The 26,706-nt window shown below is 39.9% G+C and overlaps 2 protein-coding genes across 7 annotated transcripts in view; one reads left to right on the forward strand and one right to left on the reverse strand.

Annotated features, from left to right (window-relative positions):
• The window catches only part of TMEM69 (transmembrane protein 69), a 44,154-nt gene that overhangs the window by 7,429 nt on the left and 10,019 nt on the right, over positions 1-26,706 (forward strand). The window contains exon 3 of one of the 4 annotated variants that reach the window (XR_014158156.1): positions 1,736-1,816. The exons of 2 other annotated variants lie outside the window; for them this stretch is intronic. The gene's annotated coding sequence lies outside the window, so the exon portion shown is untranslated. Of the gene's footprint in view, positions 1-1,735; positions 1,817-2,562; positions 2,658-26,706 lie in introns of those variants that run through there. One more of the 4 variants, XR_014158157.1, reaches the window with a different exon arrangement.
• The window catches only part of GPBP1L1 (GC-rich promoter binding protein 1 like 1), a 31,516-nt gene that overhangs the window by 4,622 nt on the left and 188 nt on the right, over positions 1-26,706 (reverse strand). Inside the window, exons 1-7 of one of the 3 annotated variants that reach the window (XM_081868277.1) lie at positions 26,485-26,683; positions 6,634-7,467; positions 5,170-5,285; positions 3,727-3,856; positions 2,501-2,781; positions 1,816-1,888; positions 509-702 (exon numbers count right to left, since the gene is read on the reverse strand). In XM_081868277.1, coding sequence (XP_081724403.1) covers positions 509-702; positions 1,816-1,888; positions 2,501-2,781; positions 3,727-3,856; positions 5,170-5,229 — 738 coding nt within the window. In that variant the 5' untranslated portion in view covers positions 5,230-5,285; positions 6,634-7,467; positions 26,485-26,683. Of the gene's footprint in view, positions 1-508; positions 703-1,815; positions 1,889-2,500; positions 2,782-3,726; positions 3,857-5,169; positions 5,286-6,633; positions 7,468-25,401; positions 25,782-26,484; positions 26,684-26,706 lie in introns of those variants that run through there. The other 2 variants (XM_081868279.1, XM_081868278.1) reach the window with 2 other exon arrangements.

Genomic DNA, 26,706 nt, shown 5'->3' on the forward strand with positions numbered 1-26,706 from the left:
GTGCATGGTGATTATATGGTAACACCCTGTGTAAAACATTTAAACTGGAGAGGAAGCACTAAGAGTTGAAGACAGGGAATACAAAAGTAGAAGCCAGGAACAGGTGGGGGGAAAGCATGCAGAACTGGAGTAACGAGGGAACCTGGCACATGTCCCTAAGTCACAAGTAAATAGAGACTGTTGAGAGCTTAATACCAAATGTTCCTGTGTCTAGGTTGTCATAATGCAGCCCTTCTCAGCAAAGGAGAGAGGGCACACCCTCACACTGGGGAGCGGGGAGAAAAGAGAAAAGAAGGGAAGTGCATATAGAACACCAACTCAAGATAACCAGTTTTTTAAAAAAACTTTTAACCTTCAACATGAACCCCTTCTTTCCATTTACATTCTAATAGTATTGTATAGGTTTAGTACAGCACAATTTAATATTTCCTTTAGGTTACTCAACAGAATGTTAAAACTTCCCCTGCAGTGGTACCTTTATCTTTTATCTGAGTGAACCTATGCATACCTTGGAAGGGGGTGTTGCAGGCTTGGGAACCAGATTTTTGTAGACACTTGGGACAATGGTAGTTGCCTTGTTGCCATTTGAAAGCTGAGGCCCTGGTGACGTAAATGCAGCTGAGAAGGCAGCAGCAGGATCTTCTTTTGAAACCTTTTTGATGACCAGCATCTTGGTAGGTTGCTTGGCACTAGGAGGGTTTTCTAGTAAAAGGGGTGGGGAAGAGAAACACACCAAATTTCCATTAAAAATGCAGTTCATCCCTAGTTCAAATGGGAATGGATGGTTTTATAGACACTGCTTGTTACAGGAAGGCAGAAACATAGTCTTCAAGAGTTACGAGTTCACTCTTTTCTCAGTCCAGTTATTGTAGCACCTGCTCAAATAGGAAATATTTGGTGACAGCTCATCATATAGGACGGGATCTGAGAAGGACTAGTCTGGAAATGTAGTTAACAAATAGATTTATTTTAGGTTTTCAACCAAAATGGATATTCAGTTCAAATAAAGCCCAATTCTAAAGGACAATGCTTTATATAATTGCAATCTGATGAAACAAGTTATATTCACTATTCTTCCATGAGCGTCTTTGAAGGGAACAAACCTGGACCAGTAGGAATTATCAGTTGTGCATATTGTTACAAGCTCATCTTTAGGCCCAATATAGTTTAGATGAGCACTAAGATGCAAATAGCTATGCTTATCTTAGGCCTCTCACAAAAAGTCTTGATTTTCAATTAGTATGTTCCATTCTGGCTATATGTCTGTAACCAGTGGTATGCATAAGGCCTAACAATCTTAAGGACTACTTTGGATGTTACATGGCTGAACATTGGTACAGTAGATGTGTGATTAATGGTTAGTAGATAACATGGGCTGCTTTGGGCATTAAAAAGGATCCATAACTCATTGAATCAAGTCCTTCCTTTACTATGTGGCTTCTTAAGGCTCAGGGCTCAAGCACCACTCTTGCTTGTGCCATGTGTCTGGTGGTTTGAATGAGGGATGGGAAACACAGCACTTTCCACATTGCTGGAAAGAACTGGAGAAGTGCTCTAGATACTGAATGGGCAGAATTTAAATGTCTAGGATGCTGAATGTCAAACATGATGGGGGTGGGGGAAGAAGAGAAGAGAACACAGGCATTTCTTGGTGAGACCCAAGAACTCTACAACTCTACCACTAAATATCCAAGGCATCTTTGAAAATTCTAAGATTCAGCTCAATCTGCTTCAGAATTCTTGGGATTGAAAATGGAAAGACAATTTATATCTTTTACTAAGAAGGTGGCTGTTCGATGATGCCTCAATACCTACCCCAAACACCAGATGGAGTCCCAACTGGTTTACTCTGGCTGTTCTGTTTTCCAGCTTCTGGATTCAATGATGGCTAGAAAACAAAAAGAAAAACGTATGTCTTACTATGATACAAAATTTTATTAACTCCATTTTCAAGTTACTTAGCTAGGACTAAGTTTTAAAAACTTAATAATTGTATTTAAATTCAACATTATTCTTTCACAATTTATATACCAACATCTTGACAATGTTCCTTTGCTGTTGTACTTAATTACTCTGCAAACCAGTGTGAGCAAATAGCAAGTTATTAAAGAACTAGGTTGGAGATACAAATAGGTTTAAGTGAAGCAAATGTACTGCATGAAAAGAAGATTTAATTTTTTAATATAGTCTAAACATGGAATAATCAGTATGCCTGATTAGCATCTAGCCTTAGGGAAAGCTGTGAATTGGAAAGAGGAAGAAACTAAAATTATACTGGTTTGCCCAACTGGCACATGGTAGGAACTTCCCATCTATATCCAAAGAAAGTTTTCCTTTGAACATGTAAGTGGACACATGTTCTGGATACATCTCTGGGGGCAGAGCCTTCACACATTATGCAGCTTGGGGAAACACAGAGATGCATGAAAGCATAGAAGAAATCAGTGCTTGTGAAAAATCAGCAGGAAACCTTGTTGAAAACACAGTATTGTACACTTACAAAGTCTTCCTCCTCAAATTGCAGTTTCTCCTTTTCTTCCTTTTCCTCCCTCGTCTCAGCAGGTGGTTTTTCCTGAAAGGCTGAACCCTTTCGGGAGTGGAAATTGCCATTCCAGTGGCGATGGGATCCAGTTCCTCCTCCTCCTCTTTGATTCATGCCATCATGGCCTCGTGAAGAACCATACCAGCCAGGCTGATTGCCAGCTAGCCCAACATGAACTCCTTTAGAAGCACCAGAGTCCACAGAATCATGACGGTGCAGGGAAGGCTGATGCCAGCAGTCTGCATGAGAGGAAGATTGTTGTATGAATAAAAATAGTCAATATCTAAAATATCTGCCATAGTACAGATCTCTAATGAAGCCAGCATGCAGCAACAATGCACTTTGTCAGGGGTTGGGAACCTCTGGCGCAGGAACCAATTTGGACCTACAATGCACCCCCAGCTACTTCTGGCAAATCACACCTATCTATTCCCCTCCCCCCAATGCCATATGCAGCTATTGAAGTGGCTTCAAAGGAACAATTGGAAGCAAGCTCATCATTGTTCCCTTGCTGAAGCAGGGCACACTCTAACCATCCATCAGTTGATTTTTATGGAAACAAATGCTCAAAAGGAGGGAAAATTCTTCACTTTAGCAGGGCATTCAGTGCAAACACCATAGCAAACCTGGAGCAAACCTCTTTGAAGGCATACTGGGAGTACTCTTTCATAGAGGCACATCACCTCATTGTGATTGACAGGTAGGAGACCCTGCCCAAATTTGGCCTGCAAAGTGTAGGGCAGAAACAGATTTGGCCCACTTGGGGGAAAACTCCCCCATCCCTGCTCTATGTCAGTTCAGAATACTACTCCAACCAGATTTTGGGATTACAGCCTTTATTGTGAAGCCCAAGTGAACAATATACCCTAACCATTCTACCATACAAGCAATGACATTATAGTTTTCTATCACAGCTGTCTTCTTGTTGTTTGCTTAAGTATGCCAACAGACTCCTAGCACATCATGAAAAATCAGAATACCACCTACTTTTTATAAGGCGGGGTGCTCACAGTTTACTCTCTCATAGGAATCAACTGTTACAAAGCCCTGGGTAAGTTGAAAACCTCCGCACTTTTATCTCAAACAATCAGGTTTTTCAAGCATTTAAATGTTTGCAGCACCTAACTGAGTAATAAAACCTAAGACCAGTGTGTACAAGTTCTAGTATGAGCCTTTTTATATACCTCCTGCAGTTCTGAGGGGACCATTATTAAAAAAGCCATCAGAAGAGTTGTGGCGTCTCCGGCTTACTCCAAAGCGGCCCTCTCCCCGAGGAAGATGCTCTCCGTGCTTCTCAAGAGTGGTTCCAGAGGCCTATTAAGGAAAAAAATAATAATCAAAATATGCAAAGGCTCTGGAATTATGAGCTCCGCATGAGTTTTCAGGAGTTTATCAACAGACTGTTTCCTACTTTGTTCAAAAGTGATATTCCAGTGACCACCAGAAACAACCAACAAAGCTATATTTGGTATATATGTACCAGCTTCAGCCACACATTTGCAATTGTGTAGAATCTGTTCCTTCCTTGACGCCTTTTAAATACACTGTGACAGCAAATTATCTTGCTATTATTTCAGGATAACAGATTGATCAACTGTCAAACAGTTTAGGACCTATATTGGAAAATGGCATTTAGATTCTTCATTTATAAGAAGCCACTGAAAGTGCACATTGAGTGCATTATAATAGTTCTATGCATTATGATAATCCAATCTGGATATTGTCATTAATTATTGCTACCAGGTCTGTCCTAACCAGGAACGGGAACTGCTGGTGCACCTATCAAAACTAGCAAAAAGCACTTCTGGCTATAGCTGCTACTGGGCACACAGGAGCAATGCCACACCCCTATGTTGCACATTTGAATCTTAAGGGTAAAGACAACCCTATCCAAATTATAGATATACTCTTACAAGGGGCTCCCAGTAGCCTGGCTTCCAGGACAACACCAGCTTAGCTTCAGTCATATTGTAGCATTTGTTGTTCCCAGAACATCCACTTTGTCCCTCAGGGCACATATTTTGCCCGCATATTAATTAACAATTTTGTGTGTTACTGTAATGGTAAATGTTTGGATTTTCTCTGTGCATGACTTTGAGAGACTGGCTGTTCCAAACCAGGGGTTGAGAACCATTTTCAACCCGAGGTCTACATTCCCTGGGAACCTTCCAGGGGATGCATGCCAGTGGTGGGTGGGGCCAGAGGCAAAAGTGCATGGATCAATTAATGTAACTAGAATAGGCTACATTGCAGCCACGCAAAACACAAGAGTTTAAACCAACCCTTACCAATGAAGCAAAAAACAGTTTGATGAGGGCACTGGTTACATTTAAGTTTTGCAGCTTTTTCCATGTCATGACAACACATCATTAGTGACAAATTGTCCAAAAATGCAATTTGTGTGTTAGTTTTTTTAATGCAAGCATTAGTTTGACAAATGGGCTATCAACTCTGGTAGCAATGGCCTACCATTTTATTGTTGGTGCACTTTTAATGTGGGCTCAATATGGCCAATTTAACTTAACTATTTTACAAAGCCATGTATGCATTTCATAATCAAATAGGCAACCTAGTCATAACTTGTCTAAATGTTATTGAAGAGTTTGATCCAAGATTCAGTCGTTTACCTTAGCAGACTGCGGTGTAGAGAAGTTAAGCCAGGCAGGAACAAAGTCATGCTGCGCCATTTAGGTCCAGTGTCTCTCCTTCAATAAAGCGAGGCATCAAACCTCATGGCCAGGATCTAAGACAAGATGAACAACACATATCCACTGTCAGCCATTCCCAGAGCAAAGACAACACAGCAAAGACAGGACTGGGCCTGCCCCCAACAGCTTGGACAGCAACTCAGTATCTTTCCAAGAGCTAACTGAAGGATGTACAACTTGATATAGATCCATTCTGAACTACTGTAGTTCAATGACTCCTGTTGATTTCCACGCTCCATGCTCAATTCAAACCAATAAACCTAGAAACTGAGCTCCATCAACCTTTCTAGTTTCTGCTGGGAACTAGAAAAAGTTGATGAGGAATTCAGTATTAATTTCCCCTCCAGCATATTAGAATTCACTCAGGTCTCCCTCTGTACACTATAAATCATGGGTAGGCAAACTAAATCCCGGGGGCTGGATCTGGCCCAATTGCCTTCTAAATTCGGTCTACGGACGGTCTGGGAATCAGCATGTTTTTACATGCGTAGAATGTGTGCTTTTATTTAAAATGCATCTCTGGGTTATTCGTGGGGCATAGGAATTCATTCATCCCCCCCCAAAAAAAAAATTTAGTCCGGCCCCCCACAAAGTCTGGGGGACAGTGGACTGGCCTCCTGTTGAAAAAGTTTGCTGACCCCTGCTATAAATCTTTCACAATAAGCATGTTTGAACGGTATCATGGCTTTTCCATGAGCACATAACAAGAAATCCACAGTCAACAATATCCCATTTCCCATTTTGTTTGAACTGGGAAACTCTTCAAACTTCTTCAGTTATCTAAAGGACTGTCACGTGGAGGATGCAGCAAGCTTGTTTTCTCCTGTCCCAGAGGCTAGGACCCAAACCAAAGTATTCAAGTTACAAGAAAGGTGATACTGACTAAACATCAGGAACAATTTTCCGACAGTAGGGCTGTTCAACAGTGGAAAAGACTCTCTTGTAAGGTGGTGCATTCTCCTTCATTGGAGGTTTTTAAGCAGAGGTTGGATGGTCTTCTGTCATGCTTTAGTTAAGATTCCTGCATTGTAGGGGGTTGAACCTGATGACTCTTGGGCCCCTTCCAACTTACAATTCTATGCTTCTAGACACCATCTGAAGGCAACCTCAAGCCATGGCTTCAAATACTGGTGAGTTCCAAAGCTACTAAACAGGATATTATTTTTAACTAAAGACTTCCCTGTTCTTTGCCACTTCATGCAAATACAGGAAAGGAGCAGCTGCATGTGGGTGCACAAGACTTCTTATTTCTTCTTATTAAATCAAGATATGATCATTTGAACATACCTGTTGTGAAATATCACAAACAGAGATGGAAATGAAGGCGCAAAGATTGTGTATTTTCATATAGCTATAAACAAAAAAAGTCCCACAATGACTTACCTAGTCCGGCCTCTGCAGTCCACCACTCTCACTTTTAGCACTTCTCTTGGCTCTCCAGATTTCTTCCTTCTCCAGCGTGCACCTATGCCAGCTTTGTGGCAAGGGTGAGTCCCAAAGGAAGCACGAGAAGCCGCACTTCGTGCCGACTGCACCCCTCACCCCTCTAGCTGCTCATCTTAATTGCTCTCTGCACTTATATGAGAAAAAAAATACCTAAAAGGGAGTGTGCATTTTTGAAAAGCCACAACTACATTCACCTCATTAATTTTGCTGTTGTTGTTACAATGCTATGCAACTCAGTTTTTACATTACAACAGTACTTATCAGATATGCACAGCATTCAGAAAGACACCATGATTAATGGTGAACTCCACAAATCCACTCTGTTCATCTTCTGCAACAACTTGATTTGGAATGGGGGCGGGGAGGTGGGTGGCAGGACCATGAAGTATCTTGCAAATTCTGAAAATGTGTGTTAAAACTTATATTTGTAGAAGTTCTAAAATGCAAGACTCATCTTCACCACTTTTACAGTTGCTTAAAAAGTTGTTAGCATTCTTAAAACTGTATCGTGAAAGGATTTTCACATAATGTAACTTAAATTTCCTTGCGGAGGAACTAAAAGCAACTTGATGAAGAGGTAAGATTCACAATGATTTCTGTCCTATTTTTGCTATGAATGCATTCAATTAAAGCTAAAAGGGGCTAAGCCAGAAAATAATCTCTCCCTGAACTAATTTAGTTGAGTTGTTGCTTTAAAAAAGAGAAAGTTGGTGTATTATAATGAATTTGGGTGACGATCTTCTGAAAAGTGTAGAATTCACGAAGTATTCTCTGAAAGAAAGACAGTATTACCTATCAGTAAGTGAAGCAAAAAGGATCTAAAAGCTCAATAACATATAAGTTTTCCATGTCTTCTTCAGTTTCTACTGAAATCATGAAGCAAGCCAGTTTTTAAGTTACCTGTAATTATTTTCAATCAACACCCTATTTCAGCATTTTTAACCTGAAAGTTATCCTATTTGTACCCCATCTGTCCATGTTTATTGCCTTATTTTGTCTTCATAAAATAGCTTCATGAAGTAGGTTAGGCTGAAAGACTTTACCACCCACAGTGGCTAGGGCAACCCAGTCAGATAGGCGGGGTACAAATTATCATCATCATCATCACCATCATCATTATTATTATTACCACCATCAAAGCTACCTTGTGAGCTTCATGAATAAGGATTTGAACTTTCAACACTCCAGACATTCCTACTTTGCAGCTGCCGCCATGTTCAAACACAGGTCTGCCAACATGCACTACCAACAGAGGATACAAATAACACTCTCTAATTGCAAATTCACTGAATACTGACAAAAGCCCCCAAAAAGGTCCAGAAAGAAACCAAAGGAAAGTTATCTGCCTGCTCAGAGGGAACCTTGAGGCTTGCAGATATATAAAAAAAAACTTTACAAGGGGGCAAAACCCCCAAAGTCAACCAAAAGAGGACTGAGCACAGTCAATACTATGCATTGCTGAATATGTAAATCTAGCTCTGAAAAACTCTTATGAAAGGTTTAGATTTTATTACCTATTAAAATAACCCGCACTAATACAGTGTCTATAATTAATCAACCCTAACAACTACTAAACTATGACTTATTTGAAATTGGACGCATACACACACACCACAGAACACTAGCACATCACTAAGGATGCTATGCATTTTAGAATTTAAAAATTCCACGTTCCGTTGATTTATCACCATGGCAGAAATTATATGCCTAGAATCACGAAAGGTAAATTATGGAAGGTTTCCAACTGGTCCAAAAGAAACCCCAGAACAGCAACATTTAAGGTATTCTGCATAGCATTCATTTCTTTAAGTCCTGAATTTCTCTTTGATACATACTTCCTGTAAAGTTATATTTGACTGGAGAACTGGGCCCAGGCAAACAAAATGAATTTCAATAGGGACAAATCTAAGGTTCTGCACTTAGGCAGGAAGAACTAGATGCACAAATATAGGATGGGGGACACCTGGACTACTAGCAGTAAATGTGAAAAGGATCTAGGGGTCTTGGTGGACTACAAGCTTAACATGAGTCAACAGCTAACACTATTCTAGGCTGCATCAACAGAAGTACATTGTCCAAGTGAAGTAATAGTACCATTCTATTCTGCCTTGGTCAGACCACCTGGAATACTGTGTCCAAATTCTGGGCACCACAATTTAAGAAGGAAGTTGACAAGCTGGAACATGTGCAGAGGGCAACCAAGATGATTAAGGGTCTGGAAACTAAGGCTTACAAGGAGCACTTGAAGGAGCTGGGTATGTTTAGCCTGGAAAAGAGGAGAGGAGATATGAAAACCATCCTCAAGTATCTTAAAGACTGTCACATGGAAGAGGGAACATGCTTATTTTCTCCCTCTCTGAAGGGTAGGACTTGAACCAATTTCTTCAAGTTGTCAGGAGATTCCGACTAAACATTTGGAAAAAACTTTCTGATAGTAAGAGCTGTTCGGCAGTGGAACAGACTCCCACAAGAGGTAGTGGACTCTCCTTCCTTGGAGGTTTTTAAGCAGAGGTTGAATGAATGGCCACCTGTCATGGGTGCTTTAGCTGAGATTCCTGCATTGCAGGGGGTTCGACTAGATGACCCTTGCATCCCTTCCAACTCTAAGATTCTATGATCTCATATAGCTCAGTGTAGAGCTATAATCATGGCAAAGTAGTAAGTTTATATTCCCTAGTTCACCCTTTTCCAGCCTGATGCTCTCATGACATTTTGGACTACAATTGCCATCATCCCTAATCATTAGCTATGCTAGCTGAAGCTGTAGTTGGGGATGGAGGGGGCTCCAAGTCAGGGAAAGCTGCTCTACCCTGATTCAAAAAGTTCCATGTCAAGATTGGCACATTATTTTTAAAAGAATCGCCGATTTAATATACTGGCCCCATAATTACTATGCTGGGAATGGGAAATCTCTGGTTCTCCAGATTTTACTGAACTCCAACTCCCATCAGTGCAGCCAGCATGGCCAGGAACTGTGGTCCTCTAGCAACACCTCCTCATGCAAGTCCCCAGTGAAGTGATGACTTTTCTTTTACTGATTGGGGCAGGAAGGGAGGTTAACAATCCATTCACAACCTGGAAATTGAACTCCATATCTGCCAGATGGGAATTCAACATTATTTTGCAAGAGACATTAACACACACACAAAAGCCTTCTCAGGATTCAACTCAAACCAGAAATGTTGATTTCCTGGAACATATCCTGATGCCCTCAGTTGAATAGATTCCAATTTAACATTTCTGACTTATTAAAGTAAACAAAACAAAAAAGATGGGTTAGTTTTACCTAATGAAGTATCTCAAAAAATAATAATAATTAAGAAGATGAACCCCGCTGAATGAGACCAAAAGTTCATCTACATACCATTTTGCTCCCAAGAGTATTTGAACTTAAATATATGATGGGGTTGGAGGGAATCAAAACACTAAATGTGATTTAGATGTTATATCCAAACAAATGCAAAGCTTTTCAGATTTTTATTACAATACTTACATTTTTGACATGACAACACACTATTTCACACATCACATTGCATACTTAATGTTTTATTGTGAACATGTTTTGCTGGGCTGTTGTGTTCTCTCTGCTAGCACAAGTAGAAACAAAGCATAATTCACAAACCATGGTCTGTTTGGAAGTGAAATAAATAATAATTCCCAATTCAGATGCAATACTAAGCCAGGGATCATAGTTTGCTTCCACTGTGCCCTAGAAGGGAAATGGTAACAGCCCAGAAAGCTATGCTCACAGTAAATCATTAACTATACCATTAAGTATGCCATTTACAAAGGCAAGAACATAAGGCCAGCAGCACTTCCCTTATACCAGGCATCCCCAAACTTGGCCCTGCAGCTGTTTTGGCACTACAACTCCCATCATCCCTAGCTAACAGAACCAGTGGTCAGGGATGATGGGAATTGTAGTCCCAAAACACCTGGAGGGTCAAGTTTGGGGATGCCTGCCTTATGCAGTTTAAATTTTAATTAAAAAATGCACTGAAAATGCAACTTGATTTTAGCATACTCAAAAGCCTGTGGATAGTACTCAGTTATATTTTACTCACAGTAGACCTGTTGGGCTAAGTATTTCTGCTAGCTAGCAGGAGCCAACACAAGGGTTTCTGCTCGTGCAATGAGGCTTACCCACTCTCATCCACCTGTACCACCCTCACAATCATTCAGTCATGAAAGCACTAGGACCCAGCTGAAAGCCCGGATTGGAATGTTGGATTTGGTATGCAAGGAGTGGGTGAACTACAAGATGCAGCAAACTTTTAAATTGTTTGAAAAAAATACAGAACCCTTTTCTAGATTCTGATTAGTCATCTTCTCCTGATCTATGTTACACATAAGCATCTCCCCCACCTCTTTTTCCTATACAGAGCGTAGCTTAAGTGCAGCAAGATATGGTTGTATCCCAACTTCAACTTTTCCTTCAGAAGTAAGGATCCTTTGAAGGAAAACAAAGACAAGTAGAATGTATACCACGTATCTTTAGATTCGATTATACCGTACTTTTTTCTTGCTTCCATTCCTAAAGTTAGGTTGTTTATGTCCTATTGTTCAATTATTGTGCTTCTGGGTGTGTACTTGTATTTTAGTTGTTCAAAAATGTCAGTATTATTAATAGAAAAGCACATTGCAGTGCTGTGGCATCTATCACTAAAGCTCTCCAGCAGAAACAGATGCATGGTGTCAGCTGGGTGCTCATCCATGGATAACTAGTATTTACCCTTCTAGCAAGTAACAATTGAGAATGAATGACGTAATATCTCAAGAATGTATAACTTGCTGTTAAAATGGAACACACAGGATGAAATGGTTAAATCAGCTATGATAAAATGGGCACAGGACATTGGGTATAATATTATGTTTGCTGATTGGGAAAAGTTATGGACCACCAGTATGAAGTTTACGACATGTAATGCCTTGAAAGAAAATATTATGAAAATGATATATAGGTGGTACATGACCCCAGTCAAGCTTGCAAAAATATACCACCTGCCTGATAATAAGTGTTGGAAATGTAAGGAAACTGAAGGAACGTTCTTTCACCTCTGGTGGACTTGCCCTAGGGTTAAGGCTTTCTGGGAAATGATATATAATGAGCTGAAAAAGGTATTCAAGTATACCTTCCCTAAGAAACCAGAGGCCTTACTTTTGGGCATTGTTGGCCAGAGGGTGTTAAAGAAGGATCGAACATTTTTCATGTATGCTACAACAGCAGCAAGGATACTTGTCACCAAATATTGGAAAACTCAAGATTTGCCCACGCTGGAAGAATGGCAGATGCAACTGATGGACTATATGGAACTAGCAGAAATGACCGGCAGATTCCGAGACCTGGGAGAGGAAGCAGTGGAAGAGGATTGGAAGAAATTTAAGGACTATCTACAAAAACATTGTAAATTACATGAATGCTAAGAAGGATGCGAGATTGAAAATAACACGGCTCCATTAAGCTAGTTGAAAAGAATATGAGAATAAGTGAACCTAAAGAGAAAAATAAATTTTGAATAATTATTATGTTTAAATTGGGTATTTAAGATTTGGATAAAAGTATTTAAAGTTAGGGACATAATACTGGCAATCTATATAATAAGAATGGAAACAAGGTAATAAATTGCTGGTTAAAATTGTATAATTTTGGAATGCAGGAGCGAGAGATGTGAGGAAGTCCAAAAAGCGAAGAAAATATGGCTATTACAAGATGTTAATTATATTCCTGTTTTTTTTCTGTTTTGTTTTCTGTTTATTTTGGTTTCTTTTTTTATTGTATTAAGAAAATCTTTAATAAAAAATTAAAAAAAAGAGAATGAATGACGTAATATACTTGTCTAAACTAAAAGTGAAAGTTAATACACAGTATAATTCAGGAATTTGACATTACAACTCTTGGGAGGAAAAGTTATTCAATTAACTCAAATACTAAAATTATTTTCCTTTCAGCAAAGTTGTAACTGGGTTCTATTTTGGGATAAAAGTTCCAAGCTATTGCTCAGTTTACCTGAGAAGCAAAGCAAAGAAGGGTTAAATTAACACAATGCAGTTACATGTAAGTCTGCAAATACCTGTGCATTTATTAAAGACCTAACAGATGTTACCATAGACACTGAATAACCAATAGAACTGAGAACAAAAAAAGTTAAGTGTAATCTCCATAGAATAGCCCTTACTTGTAATGTTTTTAGTATTGTTTCTTTCTAAAGAGTTTTAAAATGGCTATTTGCATGTCTGGCAGCTTTGCAATTTATATCTAGTGAAACACTATGAAATCATGCCCCCTTCAAAAATGTATACATATATAATATTGCAAGTTTGTGTACCACATCCATATTATAGTGGTCAAAACCTTGTATGTAAATGTTTAAATCAAAGGAACCTACTGTCCCAGGGAGCCTCTCAACAATCTGACAGATAAGCTATCACTCATCAGTCTGAAAGTTAGCAATATGACAATGCATCCATCTCATTACCTCCTCGAGTGCCTTACTTCAATGCTTCAAAGGTTTGTCAAACCACAGCTTCACAGGAAACTGTGACTTAAGTGCAACTAATAAACCAATATGACAAACAGCTGAGTGTGCAGAAGAGCCTAGTTTACTCTAGAAAACTGCATGTTTTATGCATTCAGCTTTCTAATCACTGATGCATACAGTTACAGCTCAATGTTTGTTAGGTATAAAGGTAAAGGTACCCCTGACTGTTAGGTCCAGTCGTGGACGACTCTGGGGTTGCATGCTCATCTCGCTCTAGGCCGAGGGAGCCGGTGTTTGTCTGCAGACAGTTTTTCCGGGTCATGTGGCCAGCATGACTAAGCCGCTTCTGGCGAACCAGAGCAGCGCACGGAAAAGCCATTTACCTTCACGCCGGAGTGGTACCTATTTATCTACTTGCACTTTGACATGCTTTTGAACTGGTAGGTTGGCAGGAGCAGGGACCAAGCAATGGGAGCTCACCCCGTTGCGGGGATTCAAACTGCTGACCTTCTGATCGGCAAGCCCTAAGCTCTGTGGTTTAGACCACAGAGCCACCCGCGTCCCTTGTTAGGTATAGGTATACACAAATTACTGAGTGATTCACATGGGATCTACTATCTAACCTTAAACAGAAATCTGCAAAAAAACCAGTCCAGATTCCATTAATTCTACCCAATCATGATTAGTTACTATGTTCTCAATTAAAAACACAGTTCATCCTACTTCCGAAACCTAATTTGCTCCATACATCTCTTGATTGCATAACTTCCAACGCCATGTGCAGTAGTTCTTTGCTAGTTAGTGCTACATTGCATTTTCCCATATAAATGCATTTTGAGCAATGGAATTCTGTACTGGAAGACACTATTGGTAGGCAAAAACACTTGGATGTGCTGTTCAGCCACATACTAAGACTTACTGGCCCATAGGTCACAAGCAGCACTAGCATCTGGACCCTCAGAACTTGAAGGATTGAGACTTCCGGTCGGCGCCAGCGTTTGATGGCGGTCCTAGCCTCGGGCTCCGAGGCAGGACTGCTCCGTAAGTTCGGGTCTTACCCGCTACGGCAAGCGGGGGACCCCTAAAATCACAGGCGCTGAAGCCTGTGAGCAAGGAGATTCGGTGGGCACCTTTGCGCCCCCCCGGCATCGTGAAAGAGCCTTTTTAAAGGCTCCGGAGCGGCATCGGGGTGAGCGCGGTGCTGAGGATCGCTACCCAGCTTACGGAGTGAAGCCGCGTCGCCATTAACGGAGAGCGCCGATTCCTTTCTGAAACTAAAGGTTGGCAACAACAATACCCGTGAGTAAGAACGCAAAATTAAAAACGGGACTTAAAAATCTAGAAGATTTGGCTGAAAACGGGAAGGCAAAAATTAAGGAAGTCAGCCTCCCGGATCTGCATGATTAACGGAGCAATGAAAGACTGAGCTGTGTTTAAACGGACTTTCCTTTTAACTCTTATTAAACCAGACATCGAAAGGATCTCCCCCCTGTAGTGCAGGAGAAGGGGGGGAGGAAACAGAATTAATTTAACCTGCAAAAGAAAGGGATAAGGAATAAAAAACCTCTGCTGCTGACACTTCTGGTCAGGCTGCCGGAGCAGCGATCGCCTGAAAAAGGAACTGTCAAGTGAGCTGTCAAAAGACAGTGGCTACAAAATAAGACTTATTTGAAACATATTAACGGGACTTTGGTGGATTACAATTTTAACAGTAAAGTGCTACAAATTAAAGACTCTTAGTGGGACTTTTGCCTTTGGACTTTCTGTTTCTTTGTTGTGGGTGCCTTTGGATGGTTACAATTTCCTCCTCTAGAGGGCTTTAGTTGTATTACGGTGTATCCAGCGGGATTTTCCACTTGCAACTTTCCTGTGTGAATGACCTTGAGTTATGAGCAACCCGCCAGAAGAAATTTCAACAAGAAGTAAAACAAAGCAGGCTCAAAAACAAGCTCAAAAAAGAGGCTCTTTATCAGGAGCAGCAGCTGCACAAGAAAAAATAACAGCAGCATCAATGGAGTCAATGACACAGGCTCTGCTCAAAATAAATCAGTCATTAGAAGTACTCACCAAGCAATCTGCAGAACTTACTAAACAGTCTACAGAGAACTCTAAGAAACTGACGGAGCTGACAACAAGACTAGACCTGAACACAACAACAATCTCATCTAATACAGATTCTATAAACCGTTTGGTTCAAGAGTCTACGGAAACAAGGAGAATAGCTGAGAGTGCTAGGTCTACTGCCGAAGAAACCAAAGGAAAGTTTGCGCCTATTGCAAAAAAAGTACATGAACATGATACAGCATTAGCCCTACTAGAACTGGAAAGGAAAAGCAAGAACCTGAAATTAAGACTGGTTCCAGAAGAGGAAGAGGACAAGCTTGGGGAATTCCTCACAGATAAATTTCAAGATTTTTGGAATGATGAGTTAGATGGAGAAGAAGATGAATTTGTGATAACCTCAGCCTTTCGGATTGGCAGGAAGCAAGGGAAGAAGCCAAGAGACTGTTTAATTACCTTGGGATCAAAGGAACAAAGAGACAAAATACTGAACCTACATTTCCAGAAGGCCTTGGTCATTAAAAATTCTCAGATCCAGATTTTCAAGGATATTCCTAAATACTTTTTGGAGGTTAGATCTCAATTTAAAGAATTAGTTGATCTACTTAAACAGAATAATATCCCATTCAGGTGGGAATTTCCACAAGGGCTGTCCTTTAACTTTAAAGGGAAGAAAATTAAAATAAAAACAAACCAGGATAAAGAACTCTTTTTGGAAAGAAATCAAGAGGATCTTCAAAAAGGAACTGTTAGTGAGGGGGAAGTACCGGACATTTCAAATCTATCATTTGGACTGAACCGAGCACCGACCGAGGAGGAACAACAACTTGGTGCAGTCGGTGGAAGAGCTACCCAGTAACAAAAATGTCTCTGCAACTCTTCAGCTGGAATTGTAATGGTTTGAACCACCCTCGAAAAAGGGGTCAAGTATTCCATCTATTAAAGAAGGAACATCTAGATGTAATCTGTCTACAAGAAACTCACATTGCCAGGATACATAGAAAACTTTTAACAAATAAGAGATTAGGACAAGAATTTATTTCATCAGATAGAGTTAAGAAAAGAGGAGTTGTGATCTATGTCAAGGAAAAATTTGAACCAAAACTGATCTTTAAGGATGACCAAGGAAGATACCTGGCAGTGGAAATTCAAATTCATGGAGAAAAGATTTTGATTGTTGGAGTTTATGCACCAAATGAGGGGAAGGCTGAATTCTTCAAGAAGTTGCATGAGACTTTAATGGACTTTTTGGATTTTAAAATTATAATGATGGGTGATATGAATGGAGTCGTCTCCACAAACATGGATAAGGCCCAAAGACAAACAATATCTAATGATGGAAGACTACCAAAGACATTCTTCGAACTGACTGACACTATGGACCTGATTGACATTTGGAGAACTAGGAACCCTCTGGAAAGGGAGGGGACCTTCTTCTCTGAAGCAAAAATGACATGGACTAGAATTGATCAAATATGGACTTCTAGTAATCTGGCATCAAAAGTTAAAAAAATAGAAATCTGCCCAAAGACCTGTTCTGACCACAATGCTGTCAAGATGGAAATGAAACTGACAACAGCTGGAACCTTTAGATGGAGAATGAATGACACTCTTTTTGGAGATGAAGAAATTTGTAAAAAGGCCCAAAAGACACTTAAAGACTACTTCGAGATTAACCTGAGATCAGACACTGAAAAAAGAGTTATTTGGGATGCAAGTAAAGCCGTGATGCGTGGCTTCCTAATACAACAGAATTCAATAAAGAGGAAAAAACAGAATGAGAAGAAAGAGAAAATTTGGAATCTAATAAAAGAAGGGGAGAAGAAATTGAGATCTAAACCTAAATCTCAAGAGATATTAAGAGAAATAAAATTCTATCAAACACAATATATGGAATTGATGAATCAGGAAATAGAATGGAAAATTAAACAAATGAGACAAAAGACTTTTGAGTCCGCAGATAAATGTGGGAAGCTACTGTCTTGGCAATTGAAAAAGAGGCAAAAATTGAATACAGTGACATCACTCGAAGTAGATGGGAAGTCTATTAATAAACCAAATGAGATAAGTAATTGTTTTCAAAGTTTCTTCAAGAAATTATACAAACAAGGGCCAAAAAACGAACAGGAGATAGAAGAATTTATTGGAAAATACGGCTTACCAAAAATCTCTGAAAATAATAGAAGGAGTTTGAATGAGAAAATTACAGATCAAGAAATAGAGAGCGCCATTCAGGATATGCAGCTGGGAAAATCACCAGGACCAGATGGACTAACTGCGAGATACTATAAAGCACTGAAGGATTGGTTAATACAACCATTGAAAGAAGTTTGCAATCAAATTTTGGAAGGGAAAAAGGCTCCCGAATCGTGGAAGGAAGCATTCATCTCACTTATACCGAAGACAGAAACTGAGAAACATCAAGTTAAGAATTACCGCCCTATATCACTCTTGAATGTGGATTATAAAATTTTTGCAGACATTTTAGCAAAAAGATTCAAAAAAGTTTTGTTAGAGGAGATTCACAGGGACCAAACTGGCTTTCTACCAGGCAGGCAATTGTCAGACAATGTGAGGAATATTATAGACATTTTAGAACTTCTGGAAACTGACATAAATAGAAAAGCTGTTTTGATTTTTGTGGATGCAGAGAAAGCCTTTGACAACATTTGTTGGAGCTTTATGAAGAGGAATCTCCAAGGGATGGGGGTAGGCAAAAACTTTGAAAATGGTATAAGTGCAATTTACTCTGAGCAAAAGGCCAAACTAATTGTAAATGGTATGGTTATGGACGAAATTCCAATAGAGAAAGGGACACGACAGGGATGCCCAATTTCCCCTCTATTGTTTATATCGGTACTGGAGGTTTTCCTAAATATGATTAGAAGAGACCAGCTGGTTAAAGGTATACAGGTCGGAACTAAACATTATAAGTTAAGAGCATTCGCAGATGATCTAGTCTTGACATTACAACAGCCAGAAACCAGTACAAAAAGAGTTTTGGAACTTATTGAAATATTTGGTCAGGTAGCAGGTTTTAAATTAAATAAACATAAGACAAAGGTGTTGGAAAAAAATCTTACGGTGGGGGAAAAAGATAGTTTTCAAAGAGAAACTGGTTTGGAAATTACTAAAAAGGTAAAATATCTGGGGGTGAATTTAACATCTAAGAATGTGAACCTATTTAAAGACAATTATGAGAAATGCTGGGCCGAAGTGAAGAAAGATTTCGATATATGGTCAAGATTGAGACTTTCCTTGTTAGGCCGAATTGCTGTTATCAAGATGAATGTATTGCCGAGATTGTTGTTTCTGTTCCAGACATTGCAAATTTTAGATAAGATGGACTGTTTCAAGAAGTGGCAGAAAGATATATCTAAATTTGTCTGGCAGGGCAAAAAACCCAGAATAAAATTTAAGATTTTGACTGATGCAAAGGATAGAGGGGGCTTTGCCCTGCCGGACTTAAAACTTTATTATGAAGCAGCGGCTTTTTGCTGGCTGAAACCATGGCTACTTCTTGAGAATACAGACATTCTGGACCTGGAAGGTTATGATAATAGTTTTGGTTGGCATGCATATTTATGGTATGACAAGGTAAAGGTACATAGAAATTTTAAAAACCATATTGTTAGGAAAGCATTGTATAATGTATGGAATCGATATAAAGATTTGCTTGAAAGTAAAACCCCCAGGTGGTTGTCACCAATGGAAGCCAAGGCGGTAAAAAGACTGAACATGGATACAGAGTGGCCAAAATATTGTGAAATTATAGAATATGATGGTGAAAAGTTGAAACTACAGAGTTTTGAGAAATTGAAACCTAAAGTTCGAGATTGGTTACATTATTTCCAGATCAATGAAACTTTTAAGCAGGACAGAAAACTAGGATTTCAGAAGGAGAGGTCAAAGTTAGAAACAGAATTGCTAGAACCCAATACCAAGAATTTGTCTAGAATGTATAATCTGCTGCTAAAATGGAATACACAGGATGAAACGGTTAAATCAGCTATGATTAAGTGGGCACAGGATATTGGTCATGATATTATGTTTGCTGACTGGGAGCAGTTATGGACCACAGGTATTAAATTTACGGCATGCAGTGCCCTGAAAGAGAACATAATGAAAATGATCTATAGGTGGTACATGACTCCAGTCAAGCTTGCAAAGATATATCATTTGCCCAATAACAATTGTTGGAAGTGCAATGAATGTGAAGGAACTTTTTATCACCTTTGGTGGACCTGCCCAAAGATTAAGGCCTACTGGGAAATGATCTATAATGAAATTAAGAAAATCCTTAAGTGGACATTTGTAAAGAAACCGGAGGCTTTTCTCCTGGGCATGGTCGGCCAATTGGTACCAAAGAAAGATAGGACCTTTTTTATGTATGCAACAACAGCAGCAAGAATCCTTTTGGCGAAGTATTGGAAGACTAAAGAATTACCTACTCTGGAAGAATGGCAGACCAAGGTGACTGAATTTATGGGACTGGCAGAGATGACCGGCAGAATTCGTGACCAGAGGAAAGAGACAGTGGAGGAGGACTGGAAAAAATTTAAAATCTATCTTAAAAATTGTTGTAAAATTTCGGAATGTTAAGATGTCAAGGGATTGGATACAAAGAATTACAGCTATAAATTGAAATTTATAAAATAGAATTTTTTTAAAGAGAATTAAATATAAAAATGGGATGAAGAATTGCTAAAAATTTTTAAAATATGGATGCAGGGAAGGGGAGGTTTGGGGAAGTCGTGTTATGTTTATTTGTTTTTTGTTTATGTTGTAAAATCAATAAAAATTATTTTTTTAAAAAAAAAAAAGAACTTGAAGGATTGAACTTATTCCCACACCAAAGAAAACATCTTCATATATTAACAATTTTGAATTTGATCTTTCAGTTTAGTATGGCAGAATGTATTTATGATGAACCAGTATAATCAACTAACACTGCTTCAGTCTAAATCCTAGTCTATTTTCAAGCACAGAAAAAAGGAGCAACAGCAGTCTGGCCCAACTCATGTAGAACAGAGTACAAACATTTCACACCACATCTTTTCACCTTCTACAAAAGCGAACAACAGCCCTACCTTCCATCCTTAGGATGACAAAATTCAAACTGGTATGGTCAACCCTGATCAATAAAAATTTCAAAAGGTATGTGATTAATATAACCTGCAGAGCAGAGGCAGTGACTGAAGGCCAAACTAAATGTTAGGAGGGGAATATGGGATTCATCAGATCATTATGCGATTGTTCGCCTAATGAGTGATTTTCTAGGAACGCATTATGTTCAGATAATGGGATCTGCATGTATTACTTCCGAGAAAGCTTAAAATCAAGTAACTGTCATTAAATCTGAAATTTGAAGCCGTGTACTGGAGATGGTTCTTCCACCTTCATTTCCTTCCACTGAAACCTTGAATATGGTTGATTAGATGGAAGAAGGTGATTTGGCGGAATGTTCTTAGGTGGTTCAGACAACTGCTGCAGTGCTTATGATTTGCACCAGAATTTTATTTTATGGGAACCCATTCTGCACCAACTTATCTGCTGAGGAACTCCTGTGTCCTATAAAGGGTTATGGGGCTTTTGACACCCAGCTCTGTCAATTCCTGATGAAGCACTGCTGTCTTGGCAGAGAACCAATAAATTGTAACTAGATGGAAGTGCTGTTGGTGGGCGGTTCATCTGCCCAGGAAGGTGCTGTTCAACCAGTTCTGAAAAGGATTTCACTCTCCCGAAAAGATCAGGTGTGCATCCTGTGGGTGCTTATGGATTCAACTTTGCCATTTCAACGTGTGATTGCTTCAGTGGCATGTAGTGCATTTTATCAGCTATGCCTGATATGCTGACTGCAACCTTTTCTTGACAAGAGACAACCTGGCCATGGCTGGTTAATTTCTAGACTGGAATAATGCAATGAGCTTTTCAAGGGGTTGTTTTTGAAGACATTTTGGAAACTGCAGCTTAGACTATTGCAGCTAGACTGCCAACAAGAATGCTATGCAATCATATCTTGCTTGTGTTATTGGTATTGGTATTAACCTTTTAAATGGGAGTGAGAAAGGTCTCAGCCAAAGGGCTGCAGAAAGGGCCAGGTACAAGAGTGGACAGAATATCAAATACAAGTCTTACCTTCCAGTGTTAGAAACAGATTTGAAAGTTAGGAGCTAAATGGCACCTTAAACCTAGGTTATGGGTGCAACAACGGAATGCTTTTTAAGTAACAATACAAAGCTGAAAATGAATGAACTGCAGCTAAAATATTATGTTCATTTTCACATGGTGTAATCCTTCCCTTAAGGATTATTCTTAAGAGGGTCTCTTCTCCAGTCTTCAGAGAGTAGCTGGAAGTGGGGAGTCAGAAAAGGTCCTCTCTTCCTTCCACTGCAATTTTAATCTGAAATCTTAGGCGTAGTACTGCGCCCAGAGCTCAGAAACTGCTCACACTAATAAAATTTCCTGTCGCACAATGTGCCTAAAACAATGGGAGTTTCGAACACTGTTACCTTCGTAAAGTAGGCTACATTGTGGCCACAAAAATCATATATTTCCATTCACGCAAGATGGTGTATTTCTATATACAAACCACAGGCTGCTTCACTCTGCTGAAGGAAGGAGTGAAATGGCTGTGTGTGGATGCTGACTCTTGCTTGTATCTCAGGTTAATACAGATGTCTATCAACATCAAATGGTGATGACCATCACAACACATATATTTATCCATAAACAAAGTCTAAGGTGACCAGTTCCACTGCCGCACTATTTAAAACTTCCCAAGCTTTAAAATGTTCTGGGTTGTATCCGAAAAGATCATTGCACAAGTGGAATGGCTTTCATTCATATACTTCTCCTCCCCCCTCCATGCACCCCCACCTCCCCAACCCACTACCTCAGATTTGGGGGTCATGGGGAGGAGACATTCCACTGCAGGAGCAGAAGTCATTCTATTTATCCAATGGTTGCTGGATTCAACCCATAATGGGCTGCAAGTAAGCTCCAATTTTGGTATGGGCAAGTTTAAATGCCTGGACAAATACATAGCTATTTTGGAGATGCAATTATTTGGGTATAAACACCATACATTGTGAAATAAGTGGTCTTGAGTCTCCCCCTTTTAAAACAAACAACGTATTATAGTTCTAAAATGAAAGCGGTCTGTTTCAATATATTCTTTAAAAAGTCATGTCAGACAAATTGAAGACAAGTCAGCCATTTTACACACCTAACCATTTTTTTGTAATTCAGTTACACCTGAACCTGAATTACTACTTTCCATATTTCCAAACACACACAGCTGTAAAATATCTGTGTACACTCCAGAAATTAAGCCAATGAAAGATCTGCATTAATTGTTCATAGCATCTATTACATACTTTCAAAATCTTTTTTTTTTTTTAAAGTGTGCTATGAGTGAATCCCGTGTTTGATCAAATACATAGTGGAATTCACCCTTCACAGAGTTTCTCTTTATTATCTAGAACAGAATTTTCTTTCCACCATGAATCAAACATATTACAGTCTTTCAAAAAGAAAGCTTAGATTTTAAGACCACCACAATTTAATTTTTTTGCATTTCTTCTTCTGACCTAATACGGTACTTGAAACTATGTTACAAGGCCGTATTTATACCATTTTACAAAAAAATGTGATAGGCCCCATATGCACAGTACACACGTTTATTTCAGAAGTTGTTCTCCATTTTTAAATAGGGCTTGTTCTATTTATGTTCTAGATACAGGATGGCAGTTTATGCTTTGGTTTAGAACTGCCATTGGGGAAAACAAGGCTGTTGTGCCTTTGACATTAGTACCTCCACAGCTGATTTCCCACGGTAAGCATGAGGTTGCTCAGGGGCAGAAAATGTATCTTCACTTTCTCTAATTTTGTGGCATGCCATTCCGCCGTGGCTGCCATATTGTAACTGGCACCATCAGCATTCTCTCAACATTCAAAATGGTCCAAAAACGTTGGCGACCCCTGATATATGGTTATGCTACAAGTACCTGAGCTTAACATTATTCATGACAAATTAGTAACATGCTGCAGCCTACTGTAGGAGACATGTTAGGAGCCTGGAAAGAGAATAAAAATTAGGCAGTCTCATCACCTTTTTGAAGAAATGTGTGCCCTAGAAATGCATTACATTGGTCTCAATCTAGCTTGACTTTACCATATAGTACTCAACTATTTTTACAGCTAAAGGAGTAGGGAAAGGGGAAGTGGAGAGATGGGAAGTATCAAAACCTTTCAAAGTACAGTGTTCTTTCTAAAATACAGAGGTTGCAGCAAAAGAGCGAACTAACATATTTCTTTCACAATAGTCATTCCTTCCCCCTTAACAGTTGTCCATAAGTCAGTAAAGGCTACCAAATACCATGCAAATCAACTGGTGAGGCAATACTGGCTTCTCTTTCAGTACTTGCTTTGAATGCAACATAGCCATTCTCATCTCTTTCCTTAAACATTAACAAAATTCTAGAAACTTAAATGGAAACCTATCCTCTTTGGGAATTATATTCCAGTTCTGTTGTTTCTTCTAATACTAAATGTTTTTGCACTGCTACTCTTGTGTACAGAAATATTGACAATTTGTTACTAGGGCAAAGTTTCTGGAGCAATGAAGTCTTTCAGAGTGGTGAGGCTTACACTCTTCTCTTAATTTACAGAGGCAGAAAAACTAGCAAGCACCAGAATGCCTAAGCGTCAAACGAGTTTCTGTATAAGCTTCACTATGTACAAAGCACTTGAGTTTAACTCAGGTATCTAAAACAAAACTGTGCAATAAGCCAGTTAGCTCAGAAGTTCCACTACACATGCAGCTTGAAGTTAGTGTGAATAGGAATGCAGACTATTAACTGGGTGGACATATTTGAAGAGCATTTAGCATGACAATGTTAATATTTTGCAGGATTTAAGAAAATTTCTAATCTTATTTCCACTTCTCATTACAGTAGGGTATATGACAACAGAAGCAGAAATTTGACAACACAACTCAAAATCTAATTAAAAAATCCCCACCCACAGTCATATCTGTCTACTACTATTAGCAGAAGTGTTAATGCAGCATTCAGTATTTGGACTGTAAGGTTAAATTTCACTTATGGTTGTTGTACAGAAAGGGAGAATTGCAAATGGTAAATCGACTAAAAAGTATTAGCTGACATACAAATAATCCCAAACCCACTAATCTCTTTGAGATACATCTAAAAAAGAACACCATGTGACTCATGCAAAAGTGTGTACAAGTTTATATAAATGAAGTACCTATCAAAATGATTGCAAAATTCTATTATCCTTTCATAATATACTTAGTTCTCATCCTTACCCTGACAATGATCACCCAAGACAGGGGTGCAGAGATTGGGGATTTAATGGAAGATCTATGTGATTTTCAGGAGTTTGGCAATGATTTCTGACTATCAATTGCTTAATAATAGCAAGACGCACAAATCAGATTGCTGAAATGAAGAAAATAGGGTGGCATAGAGCAACAAGGAGTGGATATGTGTGTGGAAGAACTGTCAGCTCAGTTCAGGTCTGGTACTAAAAACAAATTCTTGGGTTCAGATTCTTTAATTTTAAGTATGCCTTTTGCACCCAACTCTGGTTGATGGATCTTGGGGTTCCAGAAAAAAACAAAAGTAGAACTTATAAGTCTGGTCTCTTCTCCCACCCCTAAGAAAACACTGGTCACTGGAACTCTTTTTTTCTATTGCATCTAAAAGTCAAACAAGTTACTAAAGTATTATTGATAGATCTCTAGATGCAAATTCTTACTGTTAAGGTTATCAGGCTGAAGTACTAGTTTAGTACATTCTCTTTAAAAGTTAAGAATTGTTCAGTTTCCTCCAGGCTATCTTCTACATAGAAGGCATATAGACAAATTGTCCTATTTCCCAAGGAATGTTGGTGCAGAACAGTCAAAGCAACTATCCTTTTAAGACACACAACAACTTCCACATTTGCACTAGATTCTATTTAACATTTATATTTTAACTCAGCTACCCAAATTTTAAAGGAAAATGTTTTCACACCCCCACATAATTTCAAGCAGTATCTAGAGTTATATAGCCAACAGGAAAGACACACGAAGTGCACATTCCATTCAAGCATTAAAAAAATCTACCAGTAACTGCCAGAATCTGACACTACTCCTTACCTTGAGTCATATGCAGCAAAGAAGTATTACACAAGTATAATACTGTATGCCTTCCTTCTGCCTTAATATTCAAAATACTCTATTTGTACCTCCCTACAAACACACCCACAAGTCAACTCCCTCCTTCTCAGCCTGCTCAGCAAGAACAACAATACTAGATTTTACAAGGCAGTCTGCATGGAAGGCAAGATATAATTATCCAGTCCTGACACTTGTATATTTGTTCCTGAACACAGAGTCGCTGTTGTTGTTTGGGGCGGGTGTGTGTGAAAAAGAAAACGAAAACAGTTCCATAGGGAAACTACGCCAAGTCAAGCATTCTTACTTAAATATTCCTAGTTTTGACCCACCACACTTTACTGTCTCGAGTTGTCCAACAAGCTGTCTACAAGTTGTCCAACAAGCCAGCATTTGCCCCCTTTCCTCTAAAGAATAACTCCTCGCACTTTATAAAATCCTGTGCCCTACTCGACAGCCCCCCCCCCCGCCTACCCCACTTCAGACCCGCCCCCTACCTTAGCCTAGTCTCACAACTGCTTTGATCAGCTTCTCCCTCCCTTCCTATACCCACGCTGGAACCCCAAATCCATTTCACCCCCATGCCAACAAATAACAAAACAAAAAAAACCCTCTCCCACCTGCCCTGAAAATCACATGCCACCGACTGCCTGCCCTGGCCACTCCGCACCTCCTGCTCAACTTTGCACTCCAGAGGCCTACCGTAGCCTCCTCCTTCCGCTATTCACTCTTTACTCCAGCTGATCGTTCCTCGCACACCTCCAGTCTCCACCCCTGCCCCCCCCCCAATTGCCCGCGCAGACACCTCCAAGCAGGTCCCCCCATTACCCTCTTATTAGCTATCGCCGCCTCCCTGCCCCCCCAACCCTTGCCAAGCACCTCTCCGCGATGCCCCTCGTCCCGAGCGCTTCCGCAAACCAACAACTGCCCCGAGCAACTCTCCGGCCGCCCAGCGACCCCGCAGGGCCTCCACCGCCCCCTCGGCTCTTTCCTGCAACAGAACCTCCACTTGTTTATGCTCCCGCCCCCTCGCCTGTTCTGGGCTTCCCCCTGCCCGCTCCCTACCTTACTCTCTCCCCAAAGGCCGCTGGCTGCCGCTCAGCGCCGCCTCAAGTCCAGCTCCTCTTCCCTTCTCTCCACACAAGGCCGTGCTTACGGGACCAGGCCCCACTCGCCCCCTCCCGCCTCACTCTCTGTGTCGCTTGAGTTCCCCACACCGAACCATAACAAAGCTCTGCCCAAAATGGCTGCCCGGCCCAGCCCGGCCGGGGGCCGGAGGGGGCGGGG

This window comes from Podarcis erhardii, assembly GCF_964252035.2.
Source record: "Podarcis erhardii genome assembly, chromosome: 6".
Classification (NCBI taxonomy): domain Eukaryota; kingdom Metazoa; phylum Chordata; class Lepidosauria; order Squamata; family Lacertidae; genus Podarcis; species Podarcis erhardii.